General features: G+C 45.5%; 1 protein-coding gene and 1 pseudogene across 1 annotated transcript in view; one reads left to right on the top strand and one right to left on the bottom strand.

Annotated features, from left to right (window-relative positions):
- The window catches only part of svep1 (sushi, von Willebrand factor type A, EGF and pentraxin domain containing 1), a 206,251-nt gene that overhangs the window by 158,252 nt on the left and 25,346 nt on the right, over positions 1-22,653 (top strand). Inside the window, exons 43-45 of the mRNA XM_078215305.1 lie at positions 6,395-6,568; positions 9,035-9,211; positions 17,390-17,560. Of these exons, the coding sequence (XP_078071431.1) occupies positions 6,395-6,568; positions 9,035-9,211; positions 17,390-17,560 (522 nt within the window). The remainder of the gene's footprint in view (positions 1-6,394; positions 6,569-9,034; positions 9,212-17,389; positions 17,561-22,653) is intronic.
- LOC144495415 (U2 spliceosomal RNA) lies at positions 4,918-5,120 on the bottom strand (annotated as a pseudogene).

Raw genomic sequence — 22,653 nt, 5'->3', positions numbered from 1 at the left:
TTTACGATCCTTTGTTTGAATCCAATTTGTTTTATTGTTTTTGCTCCAGTCCCATTCCTGTCTCCAATGGCTTCCCCCCAGGGGAAATGCCCTATTTGTGACATTGGGGGGAGGGAGAAGATGGCCAACAGAGGGATGCTTGAAAGGGGGCATCTGGGCTCTCTCATTGGCAAAACAATTCCAGCAGGGTAGAGGCACGTGCTCCCAAGCAAAGCTGGGATAGTAAATCCAATCACATCATCAAGAATTTCTAACCAACCGTGAAGCTGAAGTCTTCCGAGAAAGCAATTGAATCACAATGCGTCACCCTTACATTGGCATTGCATATTGCAAAATCCATGCCAAGGGATGCAGGAACTGAAAATCCCCCTTGTTGATGTGAACAATTCTGAACTTTTGCAATGCAAAACCGTGGATGCTCAGTCCGCCCTTGATTGCCTTCCTTCTTCTTTCGGGTTGCCTCAGACAGTGTGTGGTTTGTTTTTTCCCTGGTGCAACTTCCTCACTATGCCTGGAACTGATATTTTACATTGTTTTTCTGCTTCATTTGAAGTTGCTCTTGCCGACAGTGATTGGAAATATTAAAGGAATCGCACATGACATGACGCCAGTTTATAACTTTAAAGATTCTGAACTTTTAGATGAGATATAAGAAGATTGACGGAATAACTTCCAGAACATAGGGTGGATATCTTTTGACTGATGTCATGCTCACGGGTTGCTGCATTCAATTTCCAAATCTGTTATATTGAGAAGAGCACAATAGGTTCACTATTGCTTCATTTTTCCTAACTCTAAGGAAAAATATTGACTGGAAATTCTTCAATTTGGACATTTTCCCAGTCTATATTTTTTACAAATTAAGGAAATACTGAAGTTATTCTACATCACATGATTTCCCCAAAGGGCTTGTTGATGAGACATACATGACATACAGAGACCCCCGCATTCACCACAAACTTCCACTTGTTGCCCCAGCTCATGGAGGTCAGGGGAAATGCATTCATTGGCTGGTTCCTCTGTCTTCAGCCAGGCTGGAGGGTTTAGTGGAGGCAGGTTGGGGAATATTGGGGACCTTTCCCATACACATTTCTTAACTTTTCCCCCCCGGCTCTCTATGTAAGGGGACCAGCCTGAGATTATGGCTTGGACCCCATATTCTCCCTGACCCGGCCGGTATTGCCAGATATGGCTGCACCGATCATTGGCCTGGTCCTCAACAAAAGCTGGGGATGTGGGAATTTCCAATGATGAGTGGGACATCTCAACCCATCCTCTCTTGCACCATTGGTCAGACTTGGGACAAGCAGAAGTTCCACTGCCAATATTGTGAAACCTCAGCTCCTGATCCATTCTCTGACCATCCTGGTATACTCAATGTACAATGAAATGATAGCAAGAACATTGCTTTGGGGATCAGAGTGTCTTACAAGGAGGTATCATTAGCATCCAAAGTTTGAGATATATAAGACTCATAAAGAACACTCCATTTGTTGTTGTTCTATGTGGAGATAATTGAGAGAGGTGTTCAAAATCATAAGGGAGTATAGGTAGAGTAGACAGGAAGAATCTGTTCCCATTGGTGAAGAGACAAAGAACCAGAAGACACTGATTTAAGGGGAATGAATTGGTTAGATGTTGCAAATGTGTGATGATGCTGTGCCTTTAAGAAATATATATTTATCATGTTTCTTATAAGGGGTATGTTTAGAATTCAGGTCTATTTCGCAGGGTGCCAATTTGTCTAGCAAAACCTTTAAATTTGGTGCTGGCAGCAAGAATAAGTTCTCAGATTAGCCCTGGAGTGTTTGTTTTAAACTAAGCATTTAAGCATTTGCATTTATTTGGGTCTCCCTAGGGGTTTCAGTGCAGAGTTTTGATTCAACAGAGACAGAGTCATGTGCTTAATAGGATGAGATAAACTTGCAGGGAAGACATACTGTTTTAGCTTTAATTTTTAAAAATTACAAGAAGTTGCTGCTTGGGCTGCCAGAAGAAAACAGGCGTCTCGCTCTCTCTCTCCAGAGGTTTTCTGGAAGCTCTAGGACTGTTAACCTGAGACAAGCAAGTGTACTTGTGTTTTGCTGACTAATTTTAAAGAGGGGGTTTAAGTCTATAAGAGGAACATTGCTTGCATTGGAACTCATAGGGATAGGTGAGCAGTTAAGAATTTCATGTTTAACTATTAGTCAATTGTTAAATGTTAAGCTAATTCTTTCATTATAGGTAAACTGTGTTGTTAAATAAAATTTGTTTTGATAAAGTGACAGTAGAATCACACCTGGAGTGAAACATCATGGGGGCGATTCTCCCCCCAAAATTCTAAGAGTCGAATTCACTTAAAAACTGGAGTAAATCACTTTTTTTCAGTGGGAATTTTAAAAAGAATCTCCCACACTATGTGCACCGCAGAGTGCACTAGTGTGAATACCGTTGAAAAGCAGTGGGCTTTTGTGTGTCTGCAGAAGAAGCCGGCAGCATAGCGCTGAGCGGGGCCACTGCGCATGCGCCAATCTGTCAGCGTGAGATTGGCGCATGTACAGTGGCCCCTGTCAGCCGGCCTCCCAAGCATGCCCGGGCCAGTCTTGCTCCCCCCGCGCCCCCTCCACCAGCCCACCTCGATCAACCCCCCGACCTCCTCCACAGCCTCAATCTCCCGATCAACCCCCGATTCTGATCCCCCCCCCCCCCCCCCCCCACAGTAGTCCTGGCCCCTCCAGCAGGCGGGATCCCCTCATCCCCACCGATCGCCCCCCACCCTCCCAGAGGCCCCACCCCCTTGGCACTACCCAATGCTCAATGGGCAGTGCTAAGATGCCCCTGGGAATTGGCACTTTTCCCTTGGGCAGTGCAAGGGGGCCCAGGGTGGCACTGCCAAAGTGGCAATGCCCAGGGGGCACCAACCCCAACCCTCAGGGGGGTCTCAGTTGCCCCCCCCCTTCATTCCAGCGGGGTTGGCCCACCAGCTCCCCATTAGTGGGACGCTATTTGTCAACATTAAGAGCATTCAAATGGTTATTGGATAAACAAATGGATGATATTAGAATAGTGTAGATTAGAGGGGCTTTAGATTGGTTTCAATGGTCGGCGCAACATCGAGGGCCAAAGGGCCTGTACTGTGCTGTAATGTTCTATGTTCTATTGTGAACCCCGCTGGAGTGAAATACTACTAGCTGGGGCAGAGAGGCTAGCAGGCCCGGAGATTTCAGTCCTAGGCCCGCTAGTGGGATTTAAATAGCATTTAAATAAGGGCCTGCATTGCTTATTCAGCTCTGCACCGATTTCCAGCCTATGCGCCCAGTGCGAATCTCGCGAATTGGCTAGCACTGGAGTCTTCCGGCCCGCTGTGCTAAAAAAGCAGTGCAGCGGGATGGGAGAAACCCACCCCCCCTCGCCCCCCACCACTATATTCTCACACTAATGCCAAAATAGAAAATTGTTGGGTCCAGTCTGACTTCATAATATAGCTTGGGGTTTCTGATCTGGTACCTTAACAAGTAGTTAGGGTCTGGAATACACTCCCAGAGAGTGCGGTGGAAACTAACGCAATTGTGGTTTTCAAAAGAGAATTGAATAATTATCCGAAGAGAAAATGATTGCAAAGCAGTGAGGAAAGGGCAACAGAGTGGGGGCAGGAGAATTATTTTTACAGAGAGCAGGTTCAGACATGATGGACCAAATGACTTCCTTTTGTGTTGTGACCATTCTATGATTGTATATCATACACATGTATTCAGTTCCAACAAAGTTTCTTTTAGCTGTTGGCACACTGGACCCGTACTATGGAATGGTGAGCAGAACACAAGTATTGCTCCATGCAAATTGAAGTGTGGCAATGCTTTGTTTTACTTTGCTACATGTCACACTGGAATATGATACAATATATAAGACAACTTTCTAAACTGACGGAAGCTCTGAAATACTTGCAGGTCCAGCAGTTTCATACATGTTCCTGTGCAACCTCACAAGCTATGATGATAGCTTTTTGGGCGGCACGGTGGCACAGTGGGTTAGCACTGCTGCCTCACAGAGCCAGGGACCCGGGTTCGAATCCCAGCTTGGGTCACTGTCTATGTGGGGTTTGCACGTTCTCCCCATGTCTGCGTGGGTTTCCTCCGGGTGCTCCGGTTTCCTCCCACAGTCCAAAGATGTGTGGCCAAAAGAGAAATTGCTGGAAAATCTCAGCAGGTCTGGCAGCATCTGTAAGGAGAGAAAAAAGCTGACCCTTTATCAAAGGGTCATCTGGACTTGAAACGTCAGCTCTTTTCTCTCCTTAGAGATGCTGCTGGACCTGCTGAGATTTTCCAGCAATTTCTCTATTGGTTTCAGATTCCAGCATCTGCAGTAATTTGCTTTTATCCAACGATCTGCGAGCTAGGTTGATTGGCCATGCTAAATTGACCCTAGTTTCAGGGGGATTAGCAGGGTAAATATGTGGCGTTACGGGGATAGGGGGGATTGCTGTCGGTGCAGTCTCGATGGGCTGAATGGCCTCCTTCTGCACTGTAGGGATTCTATGATAAAGCTTCAAAGACCATTCCAAATAAAAACTGAAACCACAGATAAACGACTTTTAAAAGGACTCAGAAATTTGATGCGAATCAGTAATCAAATTCACTTGGTCTGTTACATTTTAACATGTTACGTGTTCATTTCAAATCATCCCTCTCGTTACATGTAAGTGGTAACAATTACTAAACCGAAGTAGGTTTTACCTATCAAGAAAGACTCAATAGGCTGGGGGCTCTATTTTTTAATGTAGAAGAGAGGTGACCTGATAGAGATCGTTTTTTTTGTGCTTTTCCAATTCAATCAAATCAAATCCAATTCAGAGTCTCAACAAGTTGAGACATTTCCGATCCAGGCTGACAAGACAGGGCAAGCGACCAAATTGCCCTGTCCTGGGCCTGATCTACATGAGCCTAGCTGATTGGAGGAGCAAAGCAACACCTCCTCCAACACTCGAGCTCATTTGCATCTTAGCCAAAAGGCCGAGATGCCGCTTTTAAAAATTGCTTCATATGAAACATATGAAGCTTCAATGTAACCTAATGACCTCAACCAAGTGCAGCATCCAATCCATACTACACTTGATCTTAGCCAAAAGGCCGAGAAGCGATCTTTAACATGACGAATGGGATCAATGGTTTACAATTTTCCACTTTGGGTGAATTAAGGGTCATAAACACAAGATAGTCACTGAGAAAATCAATCAGGAATTTATGAGAAACTTCTCAACCCAGAGAGTAGTTAGAATGTGGAATATAAAATGGATATACTTGAGGGGAAAGTTAGGTGAGTACATGAAAAAAAATGTGTTTATATAGTGCCTTTCACAACCACCGGACATCTCAAAGCGTGTTACGGTCAATGAAGTATTTTTAAAGTGTAGTCATGTCACAATGTAGGAAACATGGCATACAGCAAGATTCCACAATCAGCAATGTGATAATGACCAAAGAATCTGTTTCCTGTGGATGGTGATTGAGGTAGAAATACTGACTAGGGCCCAAGGAATAAAATAAAGCAAAATAGTGCGGATGCTGGACCTAAAACAAAAACAGAAAATGCTGGAAAATCTCAGCAAGTCTGACAACATCTGTGGGGAGAGAATAGAGCCAACGTTTCGAGTCTAGATGACCCTTCAGTGAACACTGTTGAAGGGTCATCCAGACTCGAAACATTGGCTCTGTCCCTCTCTCCACAGATTCCGTAGACATCATGTGGGTGGCACGGTAGCACAGTGGCGAGCACTGCTGCTTCACAGCGCCAGGGACATGGGTTCAATTCCTGGCTTGGCTCACTGTCTGTGTGGAGTTTGTATGTTCTCCCCACGTCTGCGTGGGTTTCCTCCCACATTCTGAAAGACGTGCTGGTTAGGTGCATTGACCCGAACAGGTGCCAAAAATTTCACAGTAATTTCACTGCAGTGTTAATGTAAGCCTTACTTGTGACTAATAAATAAACTTTACTTTACTTCAGATGCTGTCTGACCTGCTGAGATTTTCCAGCATTTTTCTGTTGTTTGCCCAAAGAATCACACTTTCCTCAGAAGAATGCCATGAGATCTTTTGATTCCAGCTGAACAGTCAGACAGGGAGGCCAGTTTTAACATCCCACCTGAAAAGATGGCAGCTCCACCAGTGCAGCATGTTCTCAGAACTGCACCAGAATGTCAATCTTGATTCTTGTGCTCAGGTCCTGGAGTGGGACTTGAAGATGGGAGCGCCACCCACTAACCCACAGCTGAGGGAAAAATAAATAGAAGGTTATGCTGGTAAAGTGAAATGAAGTAAAATGGGAGGAGGTTTGTATGAAGCATAGGCATGTTGGGCCAAATGGTCTCTTTACATTCTATGAGATTCTAGGTCAAATCCCTCTTCTTTGTTCTCAGAGATGCTGTGCAGTGCACCATCCTCACCCCCTGATGGGCAAGTTCGCTACAGCACCCTTGAGGTTGGTCAAACAGTCGAATTCCATTGTGATGAAGGATACGATGTTGAAGGGACATCTTCTGCTGAATGCATGGCCAATGGGAGCTGGAGTCAGCCTGTACCCGTGTGTAAAGGTGAGCACAGTGATATCCTGCTTGTCCTTAACTTTCATTCAACATGCTGCAAATAGCACCTCATGCACTCACAGGGCCTGATTTTACCATCAAGTTGCGCCCGTTCCCCCTTTACCAAGGCCTGAAAATGGCTGCCATCGGGCCCGCACAAGATATTGCAAGATTATATAAACCAGTTCACTCCGTCACCAAAAACCTCAGATTCCGAATGCGGCTGTGATTTTCCGGTAGTGCTGCGGTAAATGGGGTTTTGGCTGAGCACCAAATTCACTGTTCTCACTGGCAGCGGGGTGAGAACAGACAAGATTGGAGAGTCCCGCCCTGTGTGTCTGGGAGGAACTGAATGAGTCTGTGGGGGAGGGGAATTTTCCCATTCCACTCGCCACGGGAATCGTAGGGGGTGAGGAGTGGACCATGCTAAGGTCCATTGACCTCGGGTGGGATTTTCCAGTTTTGGCGTGAGTGTGGCTGGAAAATCCCGCCCTCTGATTTTACTTTGCTGTCTTGGAGATGAACCTGTTTTAAAGCACAGGAGGCTAGCTTCAGACTCATTCTTCCCCAACATGCAGTTATTGGAACTAACACACAGCCCTGCAATTAGTTTTCCCTTTTCAAATATACTCTGTTGTCAAAGTTACAGCTGAATTTGCTTCTACACTCTTTAGGGGTGGCACGGTGGCACAGTGGTTAACACTGCTGCCTCACAGTGCCAGGGACCCAGGCTCGATTCCCGGCTTGGATTACTATCTGTGTGGATTTTTCTCATTCTCCCCGTGCCTGCATGGGTTTCCTTCGGGTGCTCCAGTTTCCTCCCAGACTCCAAAGATGTGCGGGTTAGGTGGATTGGTAAATTGTCCATTAGTATCAGAGGGATTAGCAGGGTAAATATATGGGGTTACAGGCATAGGGCCTGGGTGGGACTGTTGTCGGTGCAGGTGCGGTGGGCCAAATGGCCTCCTTCTGCACTGTAGGGATTCATTTCGTCGGCACAATCCCAGATCAGTGGAAAGTGATTGGATAAAGTGTAAAACCAGCATTCCACCCAGTCCAATGGGATTCTCATCCAGCAAACTGTGTTCCTGTTTTGGGTTCATGACCTTTGTTCAGAAGTGGAAAATAAATCACTGCCCAGAACCTGGTAAGCCCATCCCCAAATCTCCCTCCCGGCTCTGGTGAAAGCTCATCAAACCTGAAATGTTGCCTCTGTAACTCTTTCTGCAGACAATGCCTAAGCTTCTGCGCATATCTGACATTTTCCTGCTTTTATACCAGATTTCTGTGGTATTTTGCTTCGGGGAAAAAGCGAGTTCGGCTACAGTACACAATGAGTTCAACCAAGAAAAATCACATTGCATTTTTGATATCAGATAAAAAGTCTTGCTCGTAAAAAGGGTGCTTTGTTATTCTGGGTATTGATTGTGGCCTGATGTGAAAGGGTTATCCACAGTGAAGATTCAGTATAGAACTTGCTCTGCTTTGCTACACAATATATCGTTCGTTGATAAATGTCCATCGGCCAGAAAATCAATATTAATCTCATTTGATTCCATTTCTGTCTATTCCTGGAATCGCTCCATTAGTGTTATGAAGTAGTTGACTTTGAATATTGAATGTTATATAGAGAGCCATTTCTCTTTCAACCTCAGTTTTAATAATGACTCAGAAGACACAGTACAGAAAAAGGCCATTCAGCCCAGTTGGACCTTGCTGATGTTTATGCTCTACACGAGCTTCCTCCCACCTTAATTCGTCTCATCCGAGAAAAATATCATTCTATTCTTTTCTCCTTCATGTACTTATCCAGATTCTCCTTAGATACATCCATACTATTCCTCTTAGCCACTCTCTGTGATGGCAAGTTCCACATTCCAACCACTCTCTGGGTAAAGAAGTTTCTCTAAGGTCCATCTTAGATTTATTAGTGACTATCTAGTCCCTAATTTTGGGGGTTTTATAAATTTGATAGGGTCATAGAATCCTACAGTGCAGAAGAAGGCCATTCAACCCATTGAGTCTGCACTGACCACAATCGGTCTAGAAAGGACAATGTGAATGGTGCAGGCTTGGAGGGCCGAAGGGCTTCTTTCTGTGCTGTACTGTTCTTTGTTCTAATCCCATCCAGGCCCTATCCCCATAACTCCACGCATTTACCCTAGCTAGTCCCCCTGACACTAAGGGGCAATTTTGCATGGCCAATCCACCTAACCCGCGTATCTTTCGGACTGTGGGAGGAAACCGGAGCACTCGGAGGAAACCCACGCAGACATGGGGATAAGGTGCAAACTTCGCACAGACAGTGACCCAAACCGGGAATCGAACCCGGTCCCCTGGCACTGTGAGGCAGCATAGTCAATGCTAGTTTAGCTGGTACACAGTTGATGAGAAATCTGTGCTGATATGCTGATTACAATAATTGAAACATTACGGAACAGTTTGAAATGACTTCAATGCATTCTGTTTAAACAGCGAAACATTGTGCTGCTCCCCCCAACATGCCAGAGGCTGCTGTCCTTACAGACACTGTTTTCCATGTAAATCAGAAGGTCACCATACAGTGCCAGAAAGGTTATCAACTACATGGAAACTCAGTCATTACTTGTCACACCAATCAGACGTGGAGTCCAGTCACCGCCTATTGTGAAAGTAAGTAGACATGTGATGATATTTTTCTGATGTTGTGTGAGGAACAGATTATTGGGAATGTGCAGTAACACATTTGAATAGTTTAGATGTACAAAGTACGAAGTTTATTTATTATTCACAAGTAGGCTTACATTAACACTGCGATGAAGTTTTTACTGTGAAAATCCCCTAGTTGCCACACTCCGGTGCCCATTCAGGTACATTGAGGGAGAATTCAGCACAGCCAATGCACCTAACCAGCATGTCTTTTGGACCGTGGGAGGAAACCAGAGCACCCGGAGGAAACCCATGCAGATACGGGGAGAATGTGCAGACTCCACACAGTGACCCAAGCCGGGAATCGAACCCAAGTACCTGGCACTGTGAGGCAGCAGTGCTAATCACTGTGCCCCCGTGCCGCCCTAGAGGGCTGTTAGAGAGATAGGTATAGACTTTAGTCATAGAGTCATACAACACAGAAAGACGCCATTCTGCCCATCATGCCTGTCCCAGCTCTTTAACAGAGTTATCCAATGAGTCCCACTGTCCCGCCCACTTCTCACTCTTTTCCCATAATCCTGCAAAATTTTCCCTGTTAAATATTTATTCAATTCCTTCTCAATTTGCGATTGAATTCGCTCCCACCTCCAGTGCATTCCAGATTTCTGTGAAAAGTCCTCCTTCATTTTCATACTCTTAAAACCCTCTCCGATACCTTTTCTCTCCAATTCTCTCCTCTCCCTCATTCTCGACAAATGCTCCGTCACTGGCAGCTGTGCCTTCAGCTGTCTAGTCCCCAAGATCTGGAATTCCCTCCCGAACTCTGACCTTTAATTACTCTTCAAAACCTAGCTCCGTAATCAAACTTCAGGTCATCTGTCCTAAAATGTCCTCACGTGACAAGGCCAGCATTTGTTGCCCATCTCCAATTGCCCTTGAGAAGGTGGTGGTGAGCTGACCTCTTGAACCGCCATTGTCTGTGTAGTGTAGGTACACTCACAGTGTTGTTAGGGAAGGAGTTCCAGGATTTTGACCCAGCGATTAGGTCCTTCATTGACCTTAAACATGAACTCTGCTGCCAGACTTGTGGAGAACTTTCACCATTTTCTGTTTTTATTATTGTTAATTACTCTGGCATTTTGCTTGATGACCTTCAGGCACCAAGGAGACTTTATGAATGTTCCTTCAAGGGATTAATTGGCTGAGACAGAATCCATGATGAGGGCAGACTGTGGATAACCTGTAGGAGAGGGTTCAATGGCCATTTTCCATTCCATTCCTCCTTTAATTCTTTGATTAAACAAAATCTGTGATCAAACATCTTCAAGATCCCATGGACAGAACTATTTGTTAATAATTTGCCCTCCACCATCTACTGATTCTATTTTGGGAGCCAATCACATGATTCCAGCATCTGGAATCAGCAAATGATTACAGCAGAGGAAAACGTCCATTTGGCCCCTCATTTCTATGCCAACTGCCTCAAAGAACAATTTAACTAGTCTCCACAACCCCCACCCGTTGCCCCATAGCCCTGCTAATTCCTCCCTTCAGGTGCTTAACCAATTTCCTTTGGAATCTATGGGCTGAATTTCATGGACCACTGCAGGCTGATACAGGCAGGTGGACCCATACATTAGGGCCATCTACGGCATGCCCCGTCACAACTTTATGAGCAGCAGAAAAGGTGTTGGGTGGACCACTCATCCATGGCCCGATTGAGACCCTTAAGTGCTGACTCTCCGATTTAACAGACGGCAGGAAAGACCACTGCCCAATGTGTAACCCAGAAGGTTTAACCCTGCAGTCAGCGAAAGGGTGGATAATGTGTCTCCTTCCCATCCCATGCCAATCGGAGAGCACTCCCCTTCCCCCACAGTTTTGCCTCCCTATGTACATCCTCACACATCCCCACCCACCCACCCTGTCCAACATGTACTTCAACACCCCTGGCACCTCTGCATCAGCTCCTACCAACCTGACCCAGGCCAGGCTTGGCCATGCATGGGTTTGGGATGTCCATGTTTCCTCTTCCTCTTGGACCTCCTGCAACACCAGCAGTGTCCACCCATCCTGCTGTGGCGCAGAGCTGCTGGCTTCCAATTGGAACATGAAGGGGGACTTCCTCCTGGAGATGGAGGGCCTTAGACTCATTTAGGGGCTGTTGCCCATACAATTAAAGCAGAACAAACCAGTCAAGTGGAGAAAGGTTCATCCCCAAAATTAATGCTGGGGGAGCCAGCCTTCAGTGAATAATCCATCCCTATGTTTAAATCCGCCTCCACTTTTTAAAGCAGTGCAACCTAGATTCTAACCATTTGCTGCAGAAAAAGGTCTCCCCTCACATCACTATTGGTTCTTTCACCAACCACCTTAAACAGGCGACCTCTGGTTCTTTACCGTCCCACCAATGAAAACAGTTTCTCCCAGTCTGCTTTGTCCAGACCCCACCAAATGCTCTAAGGATCACCACGGGCTGAATACAGGCAGGTGGACCCGTATGATGGAGTGCCATGCCATCTATGCTCTATCAAGTCTCCTGTCAACCTTCTCTTCCCCCAAAGAGAACAATCCCAGCTTCTCCAATCTCTCCATGTAACTGAAATCCTTCATCTCCCAAACAATTCTTGTGAATATTTTCTTCTCATAAGCCTTCACATCCTACCTGAAGGGCGGTGCACAGAACTGGGTACAATACCTCAACTGAAGTTGAAGCAGAGTTTTATAATAGAGTCCATTTTCGAGTCCATCACTCAAACGAGCCTCCCATCCATTGACTCTGTCTACACTTCCTGCTGCCTGGAAAAGCAGCCAGAATAATTAAGGACCCCACGCACCCCAGACATTCTCTCTTCCACCTTCTTCTGTCGGGATAAAGATACAAAAGTCTTAAATCACGTACCAACCGACTCAAGAACAGCTTCTTCCCTGCTGCCATCAGACTTTTGAATGGAACTACCTCTCATTAAGTTGATCTTTCTCTAGCTATGACTGTAACACTACATTCTGCACTCTCTCCTTCCCTTCACTATGTACAATATGCTTTGTCTGTATAGTGGGCAAGAAACAATACTTTTCACTGTATACTAATACATGTGAGAATAAAAAATAATGATTGATTAAAGATGCTTTGCTTTTGTACTCTCTGCCTCTATTTCTGAAGCCAAGAATCACGTGTTTCTGGTTAACCACAACTGCCACCTTCAACAATTTGTGTACAGATGCCGACCGAACCCCTTCCTTGCCCACTCCTGCCCCCTCCCCCTCTCTGCAGTCTCTGTTCATTTCTATATATATTGTTCTTATCATAGAAACCCTACAGTGCAGAAGGAGGCCATTCGGCTCATTGAGTCTACACTGACAACAATCCCACCCCAGGCCCTATCCCCACAACCCCACACATTTACCCCACTAATCTCTCTAACCTACACATCCCGAGACACTAAGGGGCAATTTAGCATGGCCAATCAACCTAACCTGTACATCTTTGGACTGTAGGAGGAAACCGGAGCACCCAGAGGAAACCCACACAGACACGAAGAGAACGTGCAAACTCCACATAGACAGTGACCTAAGCCGAAAATCAAAACCAGATTCCTGGAGCTGTGAGGCAGCAGTGCTAACCACTGTCCCACCTATAGAATCTTATAATGAACAGTTTCAGCTGCAAGTGTTAAAATTGACAAGCAAGCAAACACAAGGTCATCATTTCCCATAACTCAGAACTGGCACCAGTTCCCCACATCCTATTAAAATGATAATGGTATTCTGTAAACTGCTGGGAGAATTAACAGAATCACAAAACAGATTAGTGATACAGAGAAGTTCTTGGATAAGTGTTTTCTTTAAGGACAGTCTGGTTGATATTTACAAGATCCTGTAAGAGAGAGGATGATTTAATAATGTGATATCGCCACCTTGTTCTCATCAAGCCAACTCTGTGTGAGTAACATAAGAGCACAAGAAATAGGAACAGGAGGAGGCCATTCAGCCCTTCAAGCCTACTCCTGCCATTCAATGAGATAATGACTGATCTGATTGTGGTCTTAACTGCACTTTCTTGCCTGCTCCCATAACCCTCAACTCTTGTCAATCAAAAATCTGTCTAATTCAGCTTTGAATATATTCACTGCTCTTTGGGAAGGGAATTCCAAACACTACCAAACCTCCAGACAGAAAAAAATCCTCCATATTTCCATTTTAATATCAGAGACCCAGAGGGGCGGCACGGTAGCACAGTGGTTAGCACTGCTGCTTCACAGCTCCAGGGACCTGGGTTTGAATCTCGGCTCGGGATCACTGTCTGTGTGGAGTTTGCACATTCTCCCTGTGTCTGCGTGGGTTTCCTCCAGGTGCTCCAATTTCTTCCCACAGTCCAAAGATGTGTGGACTCGGTTGATTGGCCATTCTAAAATTGCCCCTTAGTGTCCCAGCATGCATAGGTTAGAGGGATTAGTGGGTAAATATGTAGGGATATGGGGATAGGGCCTGGGTGGAATTGTGGTTGGTGCAGACTCGCTGGGCCGAATGGCCTCTTTCTGCACTGTCGGATTCTATGATTCTACCCCTTATTTTAAACTTTGTCCCCTGGTTCCAGATTCCTCCATGAGGGGAAACGTCCTCTCCTATTAAGGCCCTTCAGATGTTTCAACAAAATCAACTTCTAAACACCAATGAGTATAAGACCAATCTATTCAATCTTCCTTCAACACCCGCTTCATCCCAGAAATCAGCCTAGTGAATCTTCTCTGAACTGCCTCAAATACAAGTATTTATTTATTGGTTCACGGGATCTGGGTGTCGCAAATATTACCCAAACTATATTGCCCTTGATAAGGAAGTATTGAGCCACCCTCTTGAACCGCTGTAGTCCATGCGCTGTATGAACAGCCACAGTGCTGTTAGGAAGGGAATGCCAGCATTTCACTCAATGATAGTGCAGGAACACCAAGATAGTTCCAATGCATGATGGTCCTTGGCTTGGAAGGGAACTTGAAGGTGGTGCTATTCCAATGCATCTGCTGCCCGTTTCTTTCTAAGAGGTAGAGATCAGGGGTTTGAAAGGTGTTCGTTGAAGGAACCTTGGTGAGTTGGTGCACTGCATCTTGTAGATGCTACACACGGCTGTCAATGTATGTCAGTGCTGAAGAGAGTGAATGTTGAAGGTAGTAGATGCAAGTACATCAGGCAATAAAGAAGGCAAATGGTATGTATGTTAGCCTCTCTTTAAGAGTAGACACTTAAAGGTCTTGACAGGATAGATGCTGAGAAAATATTTCCCCTGTCTTTAGAATCTAGAACACAGGGTCACAGTCTCAAATTAAGGGTTCAGTTATTTGGGAATGAGATGAGGAGATATTTCTTCACTCAGAGTTGTGAATCTTTGGAATTCTCTATCCCAGGGAGCTACAGATGCTCAGTCGGCACGATGGCACAGTGGTTAGCACTGCTGTCTCACCAGGGACCCAGGTTCAATTCCCAGTTTGGGTCACTGCCTGTGTGCAGTTTGCACATTTTCCCCATGACTGCGTGGGTTTCCGCCGGGTGCTCCGGTTTCCACCCACAGTCTAAAAATGGATTGGCCATGCTAAATTGCCCTTAGTGTCAGGGTAAATGCATGGGTTGTGGGGATAGAGCCTGGATGGGATTGTGGTTGGTGCAAACCCAATGGGCCAAATGGCCTCCTTCTGCATTGTAGGATTCTATGATTCAATTAATATATTCAAGTCTTTAGGCTTTCTTATACTCAGGGAATTACCAAATATTTAGATAGAACATAGAACATAGAACAGAACAGCACAGAACAAGCCCTTCGGCCCATGATGTTGTGCCGAGCTTTATCTGAAACCAAGATCAAGCTATCCCACTCGCTATCATCCTGGTGTGCTCCATGTGCCTATCCAATAACCACTTAAATGTTCCTAAAGTGTCTGACTCCACTATCACTGCAGGCAGTCCATTCCACACCCCAACCACTCTCTGCGTATAAAGAACCTACCTCTGATATCCTTCCCGTATCTCCCACCATGAACCCTATAGTTATGCCCCCTTGTAATAGCTCCATCCACCCGAGGAAATAGTCTTTGAACGTTCACTCTATCTATCCCCTTCATCATTTTATAAACCTCTATTAAGTCTCCCCTCAGCCTCCTCCGCTCCAGAGAGAACAGCCCTAGCTTCCTCAACCTTTCCTCATAAGACCTACCCTCCAAACCAGGCAGCATCCTGGTAAATCTCCTCTGCACTCTTTCCAGCGCTTCCACATCCTTCTTATAGTGAGGTGACCAGAACTGCACACAATATTCCAAATGTGGTCTCACCAAGGTCCTGTACAGTTAGTGGAAGAATGTGCAGATGAGCTAAAAGATTAGCCATGACCTTATTGAATGGTGGGTCAAATGGCCTACTCTACCTCCAATTTCTAATGTTAGTATGTTGCAAGTTGGGAAACGCATCAGCCAAACAACAATGAGAAAGCTGACCAGATCATTTAAGGGGCGACACAGTGGTTAGCACTGCTGCCTCACAGCGCCAGGGACCCGGGTTCAATTCTGGTCTTGAGTGACCTCTGCATAAAGTTTGCATGTTCTCCCCTTGTCTGCGTTTCCTCCCACAGTCCAAAGATGTGCAGGTTCGATAGATTGGCCATGCTAAATTGCCCTTTAGTATCCAAAGGTGTATAGGTTAGGTGGATTGGCCATGGTAAATTGCCCCTTAGTATCCAAAGATGAGTAGGTTGGTGGATTAGACATGGTAAATACACTAGGTTCCAAGGCGGGAGGCTGGGCCTGGTTAAGATGCTCTTTTGGAGATGGGCTGAATGGCCTCCTTCTGCACTGTAGGGATTGTAAGGATTTTTTTAGTGATGTTAGTTGAGGTGCAGGGTTTTCCTACTGAAGTAATCGATATCCCTAAAGTTGAAGCAATATATATACGGCAGATCTGAACATTAGTGTTTAATTATATGAACCCTGCTGAATTGAACATTTCAGTTACAAACCAAAAAGGGGAATTACATCCCCAAAGACCAAAGTAATCTGTCATCCATCACGCATTGTGGAAGGGGCCTTAGTTTCTGTGGTCTGCAGTCTGATATCTATTAACTTAAAATCATATCTTGAGTATTTACTTTTCTTTTCCATCACAGAATGGTTGGCTTGAGAAGGATGCGGGCGAGGTGGGAAATGTTGGAAACCAGTACAACTCTCAGTCATGGCCCCAGTCTGAAAACATATGTAAAATATACTGGAAAGCAGTAATTTACAGTAATGTCATGGATTTGCTGTTGTGATGTAATAGCCCACAGAAGATGGACACAGTTTTCAATCATTCTTTACCTCAATGGTCATTAAAACCAAGTCTCTGATAGGTGCTCCAAAAACCAGAAGACTCACCCTTTTGTTTCATACCACACCTGTATTGCTCTTTATGCTTTGGTGACAATTCTAGCTGAAGTTGCAGCACCAGTTGCTTCCCTCATGAACATGCCAGCATTTTGTAAATAGCAAATAGCTACCCTAACAACCAATTTAAGATAATCTGTTGAGCTCATAAGTCATTTACACTTGTTAGAAGCAACATATAAAAATAAAGTTTATTTATTCGTCACAGGTAAGGCTTACATTAACACTGCAATGAAGTTACTGTGAAATTCCCTTAGTCACCACAGTCCGGCGCCTGTTCAGGTCAATGCACCCAACCAGCATGTCTTTCAGACTGTGGGAGGAAACCAGAGCACCTGGAGGAAACCCACGCAGACACGGGGAGAACATGCAGACTCCGCACAGACAGTGACCCAAGCTGGGAATCGAACCCAGGTCCCTGGTGCTGTGAGGCAGTGGTGCTAACCACTGTGCCACTGTGCTCCCCTATGCAGGGATATCCATTCGCAGGGACCCATTCTCTGCAAGCTAAAGGAATATGTCCAAGCTGGCAACTTTAAAAAAAAAATATCGGAAGCTTGCAAAGCCTGTAGTTCCCTGTTACGTTCTCCATGGTAACGCCAAGGCCAATCAGCATCTTGCCAACCAATCAGCACCCTTTTCTCCTGTGTTATAAATTGTTGTGATAGTTTGAAATTTGGCATTCTTGTGTTTGTCCGGATGAGTGGAAGATGAAAAGCTTCAGCAACATGTCACTTTTTGAAGCAATATTTTGTCAATTATAATCTCTCCTCTTCCTTTTTCCCTTTGAAAAAAGAAATATCATGTGGAGCACCAGTTCAAGTGAAAAATGCATTTGTCCAAGGAGTGCTTCACCATGTGGGAGACATAGCAACGTACACCTGCTACAGCGGATACATGCTGCAAGGGTCACGAGCAAGTAGCTGCCTGGAGAATGGAACTTGGAGTGCGCCCCCCATTTGCAGAGGTACAGAAAGATCCCAAAGTTGACCCAACTGCAGAGTGCAAGTTAGTTGCCATTGATTATTGCACAGTTGTATTCATTGTCTTTCTCCCTCCTACTTTTCTCCTCTTCTAAAGGCACTGCTCCTCATCTGGAATAACACTTGCGTGAATGCTGCAGTCACCTGCCAGTACCAATTACCTTGCTAAATGGTTTAATTGCCAGTGTCTGCAGGCTCTTGCGTCACAAGAAACTTTACAACTGATCCAACCTTAAAGTTTATTTAACAGTCACAAGTAGGCTTACATTAACACTGCAACGAAGTTACTGTGAAAATCCCCTAGTCGCCACACTCCGGTGCCTGTTCGGGTAACACTAAGGGAGAATTTAGCATGGCCAATGCACCTAACCAGCACGAATTTCGGACTGTGGGAGGAAACAGGAGCACCCAGAGGAAACCCACGCAGACACGGGGAGAACGTGTAGACTCCACACAGACAGTGACCCAAGACGGGAATTGAACTCAGGTCCCTGGCGCTGTGAGGCAGTAGTGCTAACCACTGTGCCGTCATGTTGCCCAGTGCAACCTTGCCAGTGGCTCAACTTTCTTCATTTGTAAAATACCACAAATCACAGTGTATAAGTCAGCCCAGCGTATAAGATTACCTCATTTTTCAAGCCCCAAAAGCCATGTTATTGCGTATGATCAGCATGTATAGGTGACACCCTACCTCCCCACCCATCCTTTCAGCTATGACATGCTGTACATGCATCAGTAGTCAGCTTCAGTTTTTCACTCCACAGATGCATGTTTAACTTCTCACTACCTTATAACTGGGGCAAGGGAGCCCCCGATCCCTCCGTGGTGGGGTGGGGGTGGGGGGGTGGCGGGGGGTGGTGGTCGCCTTGATGCTTGCGGAGGGAAGTTCTCCATGTCCGTACAGGGGAAGGGGGAGTTCAATTTTTTTTTTAAATGGCGCCCCAATCTCTCTGGAGCCAGCCTTGCTAGCTTAATCAGGCCCCGTGCCCACCAGAGTGACGGTGCAAACCACAACCCCAGATTGAAATTTGGCATTCTTGTGTTTGTCCTGGAGAGCGGCATAGTCGACGCAGGCTTGGAAGGCCGAAGGGCCTGTTCCTGTGCTGTAATTTTCGTTGTTCTTTGTTTTCTTCGCACTACGTGTCGGGAGATCTGGTCTGAAAGCTTGGCTGTGCGTCTGGAGAGATACCTGCCAGTTTGCAGTCAGAGCCTGACAAATTCTGGTAAAATTGCACCAGATGTCAATGACATTTGAAAATGGCCACCACCCCCACACCCACGCTGGCAATTCACCGCGCTTTAGGAGGGGTTTTACAAGGCAAATGCCAACTTATGTACCAACATCCATGCTTAATCAATAACTATTTTATCTTTGTGATACAGGCTGACGCATACTCTTGGAGAATGCAGCGCTTGCTCAATACTCCACAGGGAGTGTCAGCCTGAATTATGTACTCAAGTCTCCACTTTTAAAACACTCCTTAAGTGCGAGTTCTTCGACCAAGCATTTGGTTACCTATTCAAATATCTCCTCACATGGTTTGGTGACCATTGTGTTTGATATTTGCTCTTATGAAGGATCTTGTGTTGTCTTACCATATATAAATGCAAAGGTATCGTTGCTTGGCAAGTTCTTGCTTCAATACTGCAATGGAAATTTAAGCTGAGGTGACAAGAGACTGATGAATGAAGGGGAAATTACAAAACAACTAATACATTACCACAGTAAGGATCTACCTCATCAAATACCTCTTGTTTTAGATTAGAGGCTGTGGAAGTTAAACGTGGGGAAAAAAACCTCAGTTGTAACAAGGAAGTTGTTTCGTAACTCCTTTTGCCTCAGAAATAGTGGAAGTGTGTTCATCCAACACCATTACAGAATCAAAGCTTTTCTGTTTCTCTCACACGGTTGGAACCGTAGGCAGAAGAATTTTTGTTAGGCCTGAATCCTTTATACATCATCCAAACTCAGGGGGAATGATCGAAGTCAGGCGTTAGTAAAACTGTCTAAACAACTTCCATTTCTTTGGTGCCTTGCACTACCTCAGATCACCAATAATTCAATTCTGAACTTTTAAAGTAAAATGCTGCGGATGCTGGAAATCTGAAGTGAGAACAGAAAATTCTGGATAAACTCAGCAGCATCCGTGGAGAGAAAAATGGAGTTAACATTTCAAGTTCATACGACTCTTCTTTAGAGCTCTGGAGTTCATACGGTCTCATAATGTTAACTCTATTTCTCTCCACACCAATGCGACTGAGTTTATCCAGAATTTTCTGTTTTTATTTTAGGTACTTTTACAAGTGTAGATGTTGTTGTCATGCAGGAAATGCAGCAGCCAATTTGCAAACGGTCAGCTGCAACAAACAGAAATGTGGGGCCGAATTCTCTGACCTCGCCCGCAGCCTGCATTCTCCCGTCCCGTTGCGGCGAACGGGGATTTGGCTAAGCGCCAAATTCTCCATCCTCGCTGGCGGCTGTGGCGGGGTGTGAACGGCCGGAGAATTCTGACCGAGGTAATGACCAGAGAATCTGTTATTGTTATGTTGATTGAGGGGTAAATATTGTCTGGGGCAGTTGCCATAACTACCCTGCTCATCTTCAAAATATTGCCATGGGATCTTTGACATCCAACCAAGAGGACAGATGGGACCTTGACAGAGGCAGCACCTCCATCAAAGCAGCACTCCCGCACTACTGGTACTAGGCACGTTAGCTTGGATTGTAAGCACAAGTATCCGGGGTGGGGTTTGAACCCAGGGCTTTCTGACTTGGAGACAAGAGCCCTATCCACTAAGACACAGCCAATATCAAATAGTGCCTGTCCAGGTGAGAAGGCAAATGGCATCTCCAGGAATCTTACCTGAAAGATGGATCGTTTAACATCATTAGAGTCACATTCCTGAGTATTGAACAATAATCCCATGAATCTGGTGTCATGTAGACACTGCATAGAAACATAGATTGGGGTCACATGGTGGCACAGTGGTTAGCACTGCTGCCTCACAGCGCGGGGACTCGGATCGATTCCCGGCTTGGGTCACTGTCTGTGCATGCTCTGCACGTTCTCCCTATGTCTGCATGTGTTTCCTCCGGGTGCTCCGGTTTCCTCCCACAGTCCAAAGATGTGCTGGTTAGGTGCATTGGCCATGCTAAACTCCCCCTCAGTGTACCCAAACAGGTGCCGGAGTGTGGAGACTAGGGGATTTTCGCAGTAACTTCATTACAGTGTTAATGTAAGCCTACTTGTGACTAATAAATACACTTTGCTTTACTTTTGAATGAGTCCATTCAGCCTATTGTGTCCATGCCAGCCAAATACAGAGTTAGAACATAGAACATAGAACAGTACAGCACAGAACAGGCCCTTCGGCCCACGATGTTGTGCCGAGCTTTATCTGAAACCAAGATCAAGCTATCCCACTCCCTATCATCCTGGTGTGCTCCATGTGCCTATCCAATAACCGCTTAAATGTTCCTAAAGTGTCTGACTCCACTATCACTGCAGGCAGTCCATTCCACACCCCAACCACTCTCTGCATAAAGAACCTACCTCTGATATCCTTCCTGTATCTCCCACCACGAACCCTATAGTTATGCCCCCTTGTAATAGCTCCATCCACCCGAGGAAATAGTCTTTGAACGTTCACTCTATCTATCCCCTTCATCATTTTATAAACCTCTATTAAGTCTCCCCTCAGCCTCCTCTGCTCCAGAGAGAACAGCCCTAGCTCCCTCAACCTTTCCTCATAAGACCTACCCTCCAAACCAGGCAGCATCCTGGTAAATCTCCTCTGCACTCTTTCCAGCGCTTCCACATCCTTCTTATAGTGAGGTGACCAGAACTGCACACAATATTTCAAATGTGGTCTCACCAAGGTCCTGTACAGTTGCAGCATAACCCCACGGCTCTTAAACTCCAACCCCCTGTTAATAAAAGCTAACACACTATAGGCCTTCTTCACAGCTCTATCCACTTGAGTGGCAACCTTTAGAGATCTGTGGATATGAACCCCAAGATCTCTCTGTTCCTCCACAGTCTTCAGAACCCTACCTTTGACCCTGTAATCCACATTTAAATTAGTCCTACCAAAATTAATCACCTCACATTTATCAGGGTTAAACTCCATTTGCCATTTTTCAGCCCAGCTTTGCATCCTATCTATGTCTCTTTCCAGCCTACAACAGCCCTCCACCTCATCCACTACTCCACCAATCTTGGTGTCATCAGCAAATTTACTGATCCACCCTTCAGCCCCCTCCTCTAAGTCATTAATAAAAATCACAAAGAGCAGAGGACCAAGCACTGATCCCTGCGGCACTCCGCTAGCAACCTGCCTCCAATCCGAAAATTTTCCATCCACCACCACCCTCAGTCTTCGATCAGACAGCCAGTTACCTATCCAATCGGCCAACTTTCCCTCTATCCCACACCTCCTCACTTTCATCATAAGCCGACCATGGGGGACCTTATCAAACGCCTTACTAAAATCCATGTATATGACATCAACTGCCCTACCTTCATCAACACACTTAGTTACCTCCTCAAAAAATTCAATCAAATTTGTGAGGCACGACTTGCCCTTCACGAATCCGTGCTGACTATCCCGGATTAATCCGCATCTTTCTAAATGGTCGTAAATCCCATCCCTAAGGACCTTTTCCATCAATTTACCAACCACCGAAGTAAGACTAACCGGTCTATAATTACCAGGGTCATTTCTATTCCCTTTCTTAAACAGAGGAACAACATTCGCCATTCTCCAGTCCTCTGGCACCATCCCCGTGGACAGCAAGGACCCAAAGATCAAAGCCAAAGGCTCTGCAATCTCATCCCTTGCCTCCCAAAGAATCCTAGGATACATTTCATCAGGCCCAGGGGACTTATCGACCTTCAGTTTATTCAAAACTGCCAGGACATCCTCCCTCTGAACATCTATTTCCTCCAGCCTATTAGCCTGTAACACCTTCTCTTCCTCAAAAACATGGCCCCTCTCCTTGGTGAACACTGAAGAAAAGTATTCATTCATCACCTCGCCTATCTCTACTGACTCCATACACAAGTTCCCACTACTG

This window comes from Mustelus asterias, chromosome 6 (genome assembly GCF_964213995.1).
Source record: "Mustelus asterias chromosome 6, sMusAst1.hap1.1, whole genome shotgun sequence".
In the NCBI taxonomy this organism is placed as follows: domain Eukaryota; kingdom Metazoa; phylum Chordata; class Chondrichthyes; order Carcharhiniformes; family Triakidae; genus Mustelus; species Mustelus asterias.
Note: the sequence above shows the minus strand (reverse complement) of the source record. Positions and strands in the feature narration are given on the sequence as shown.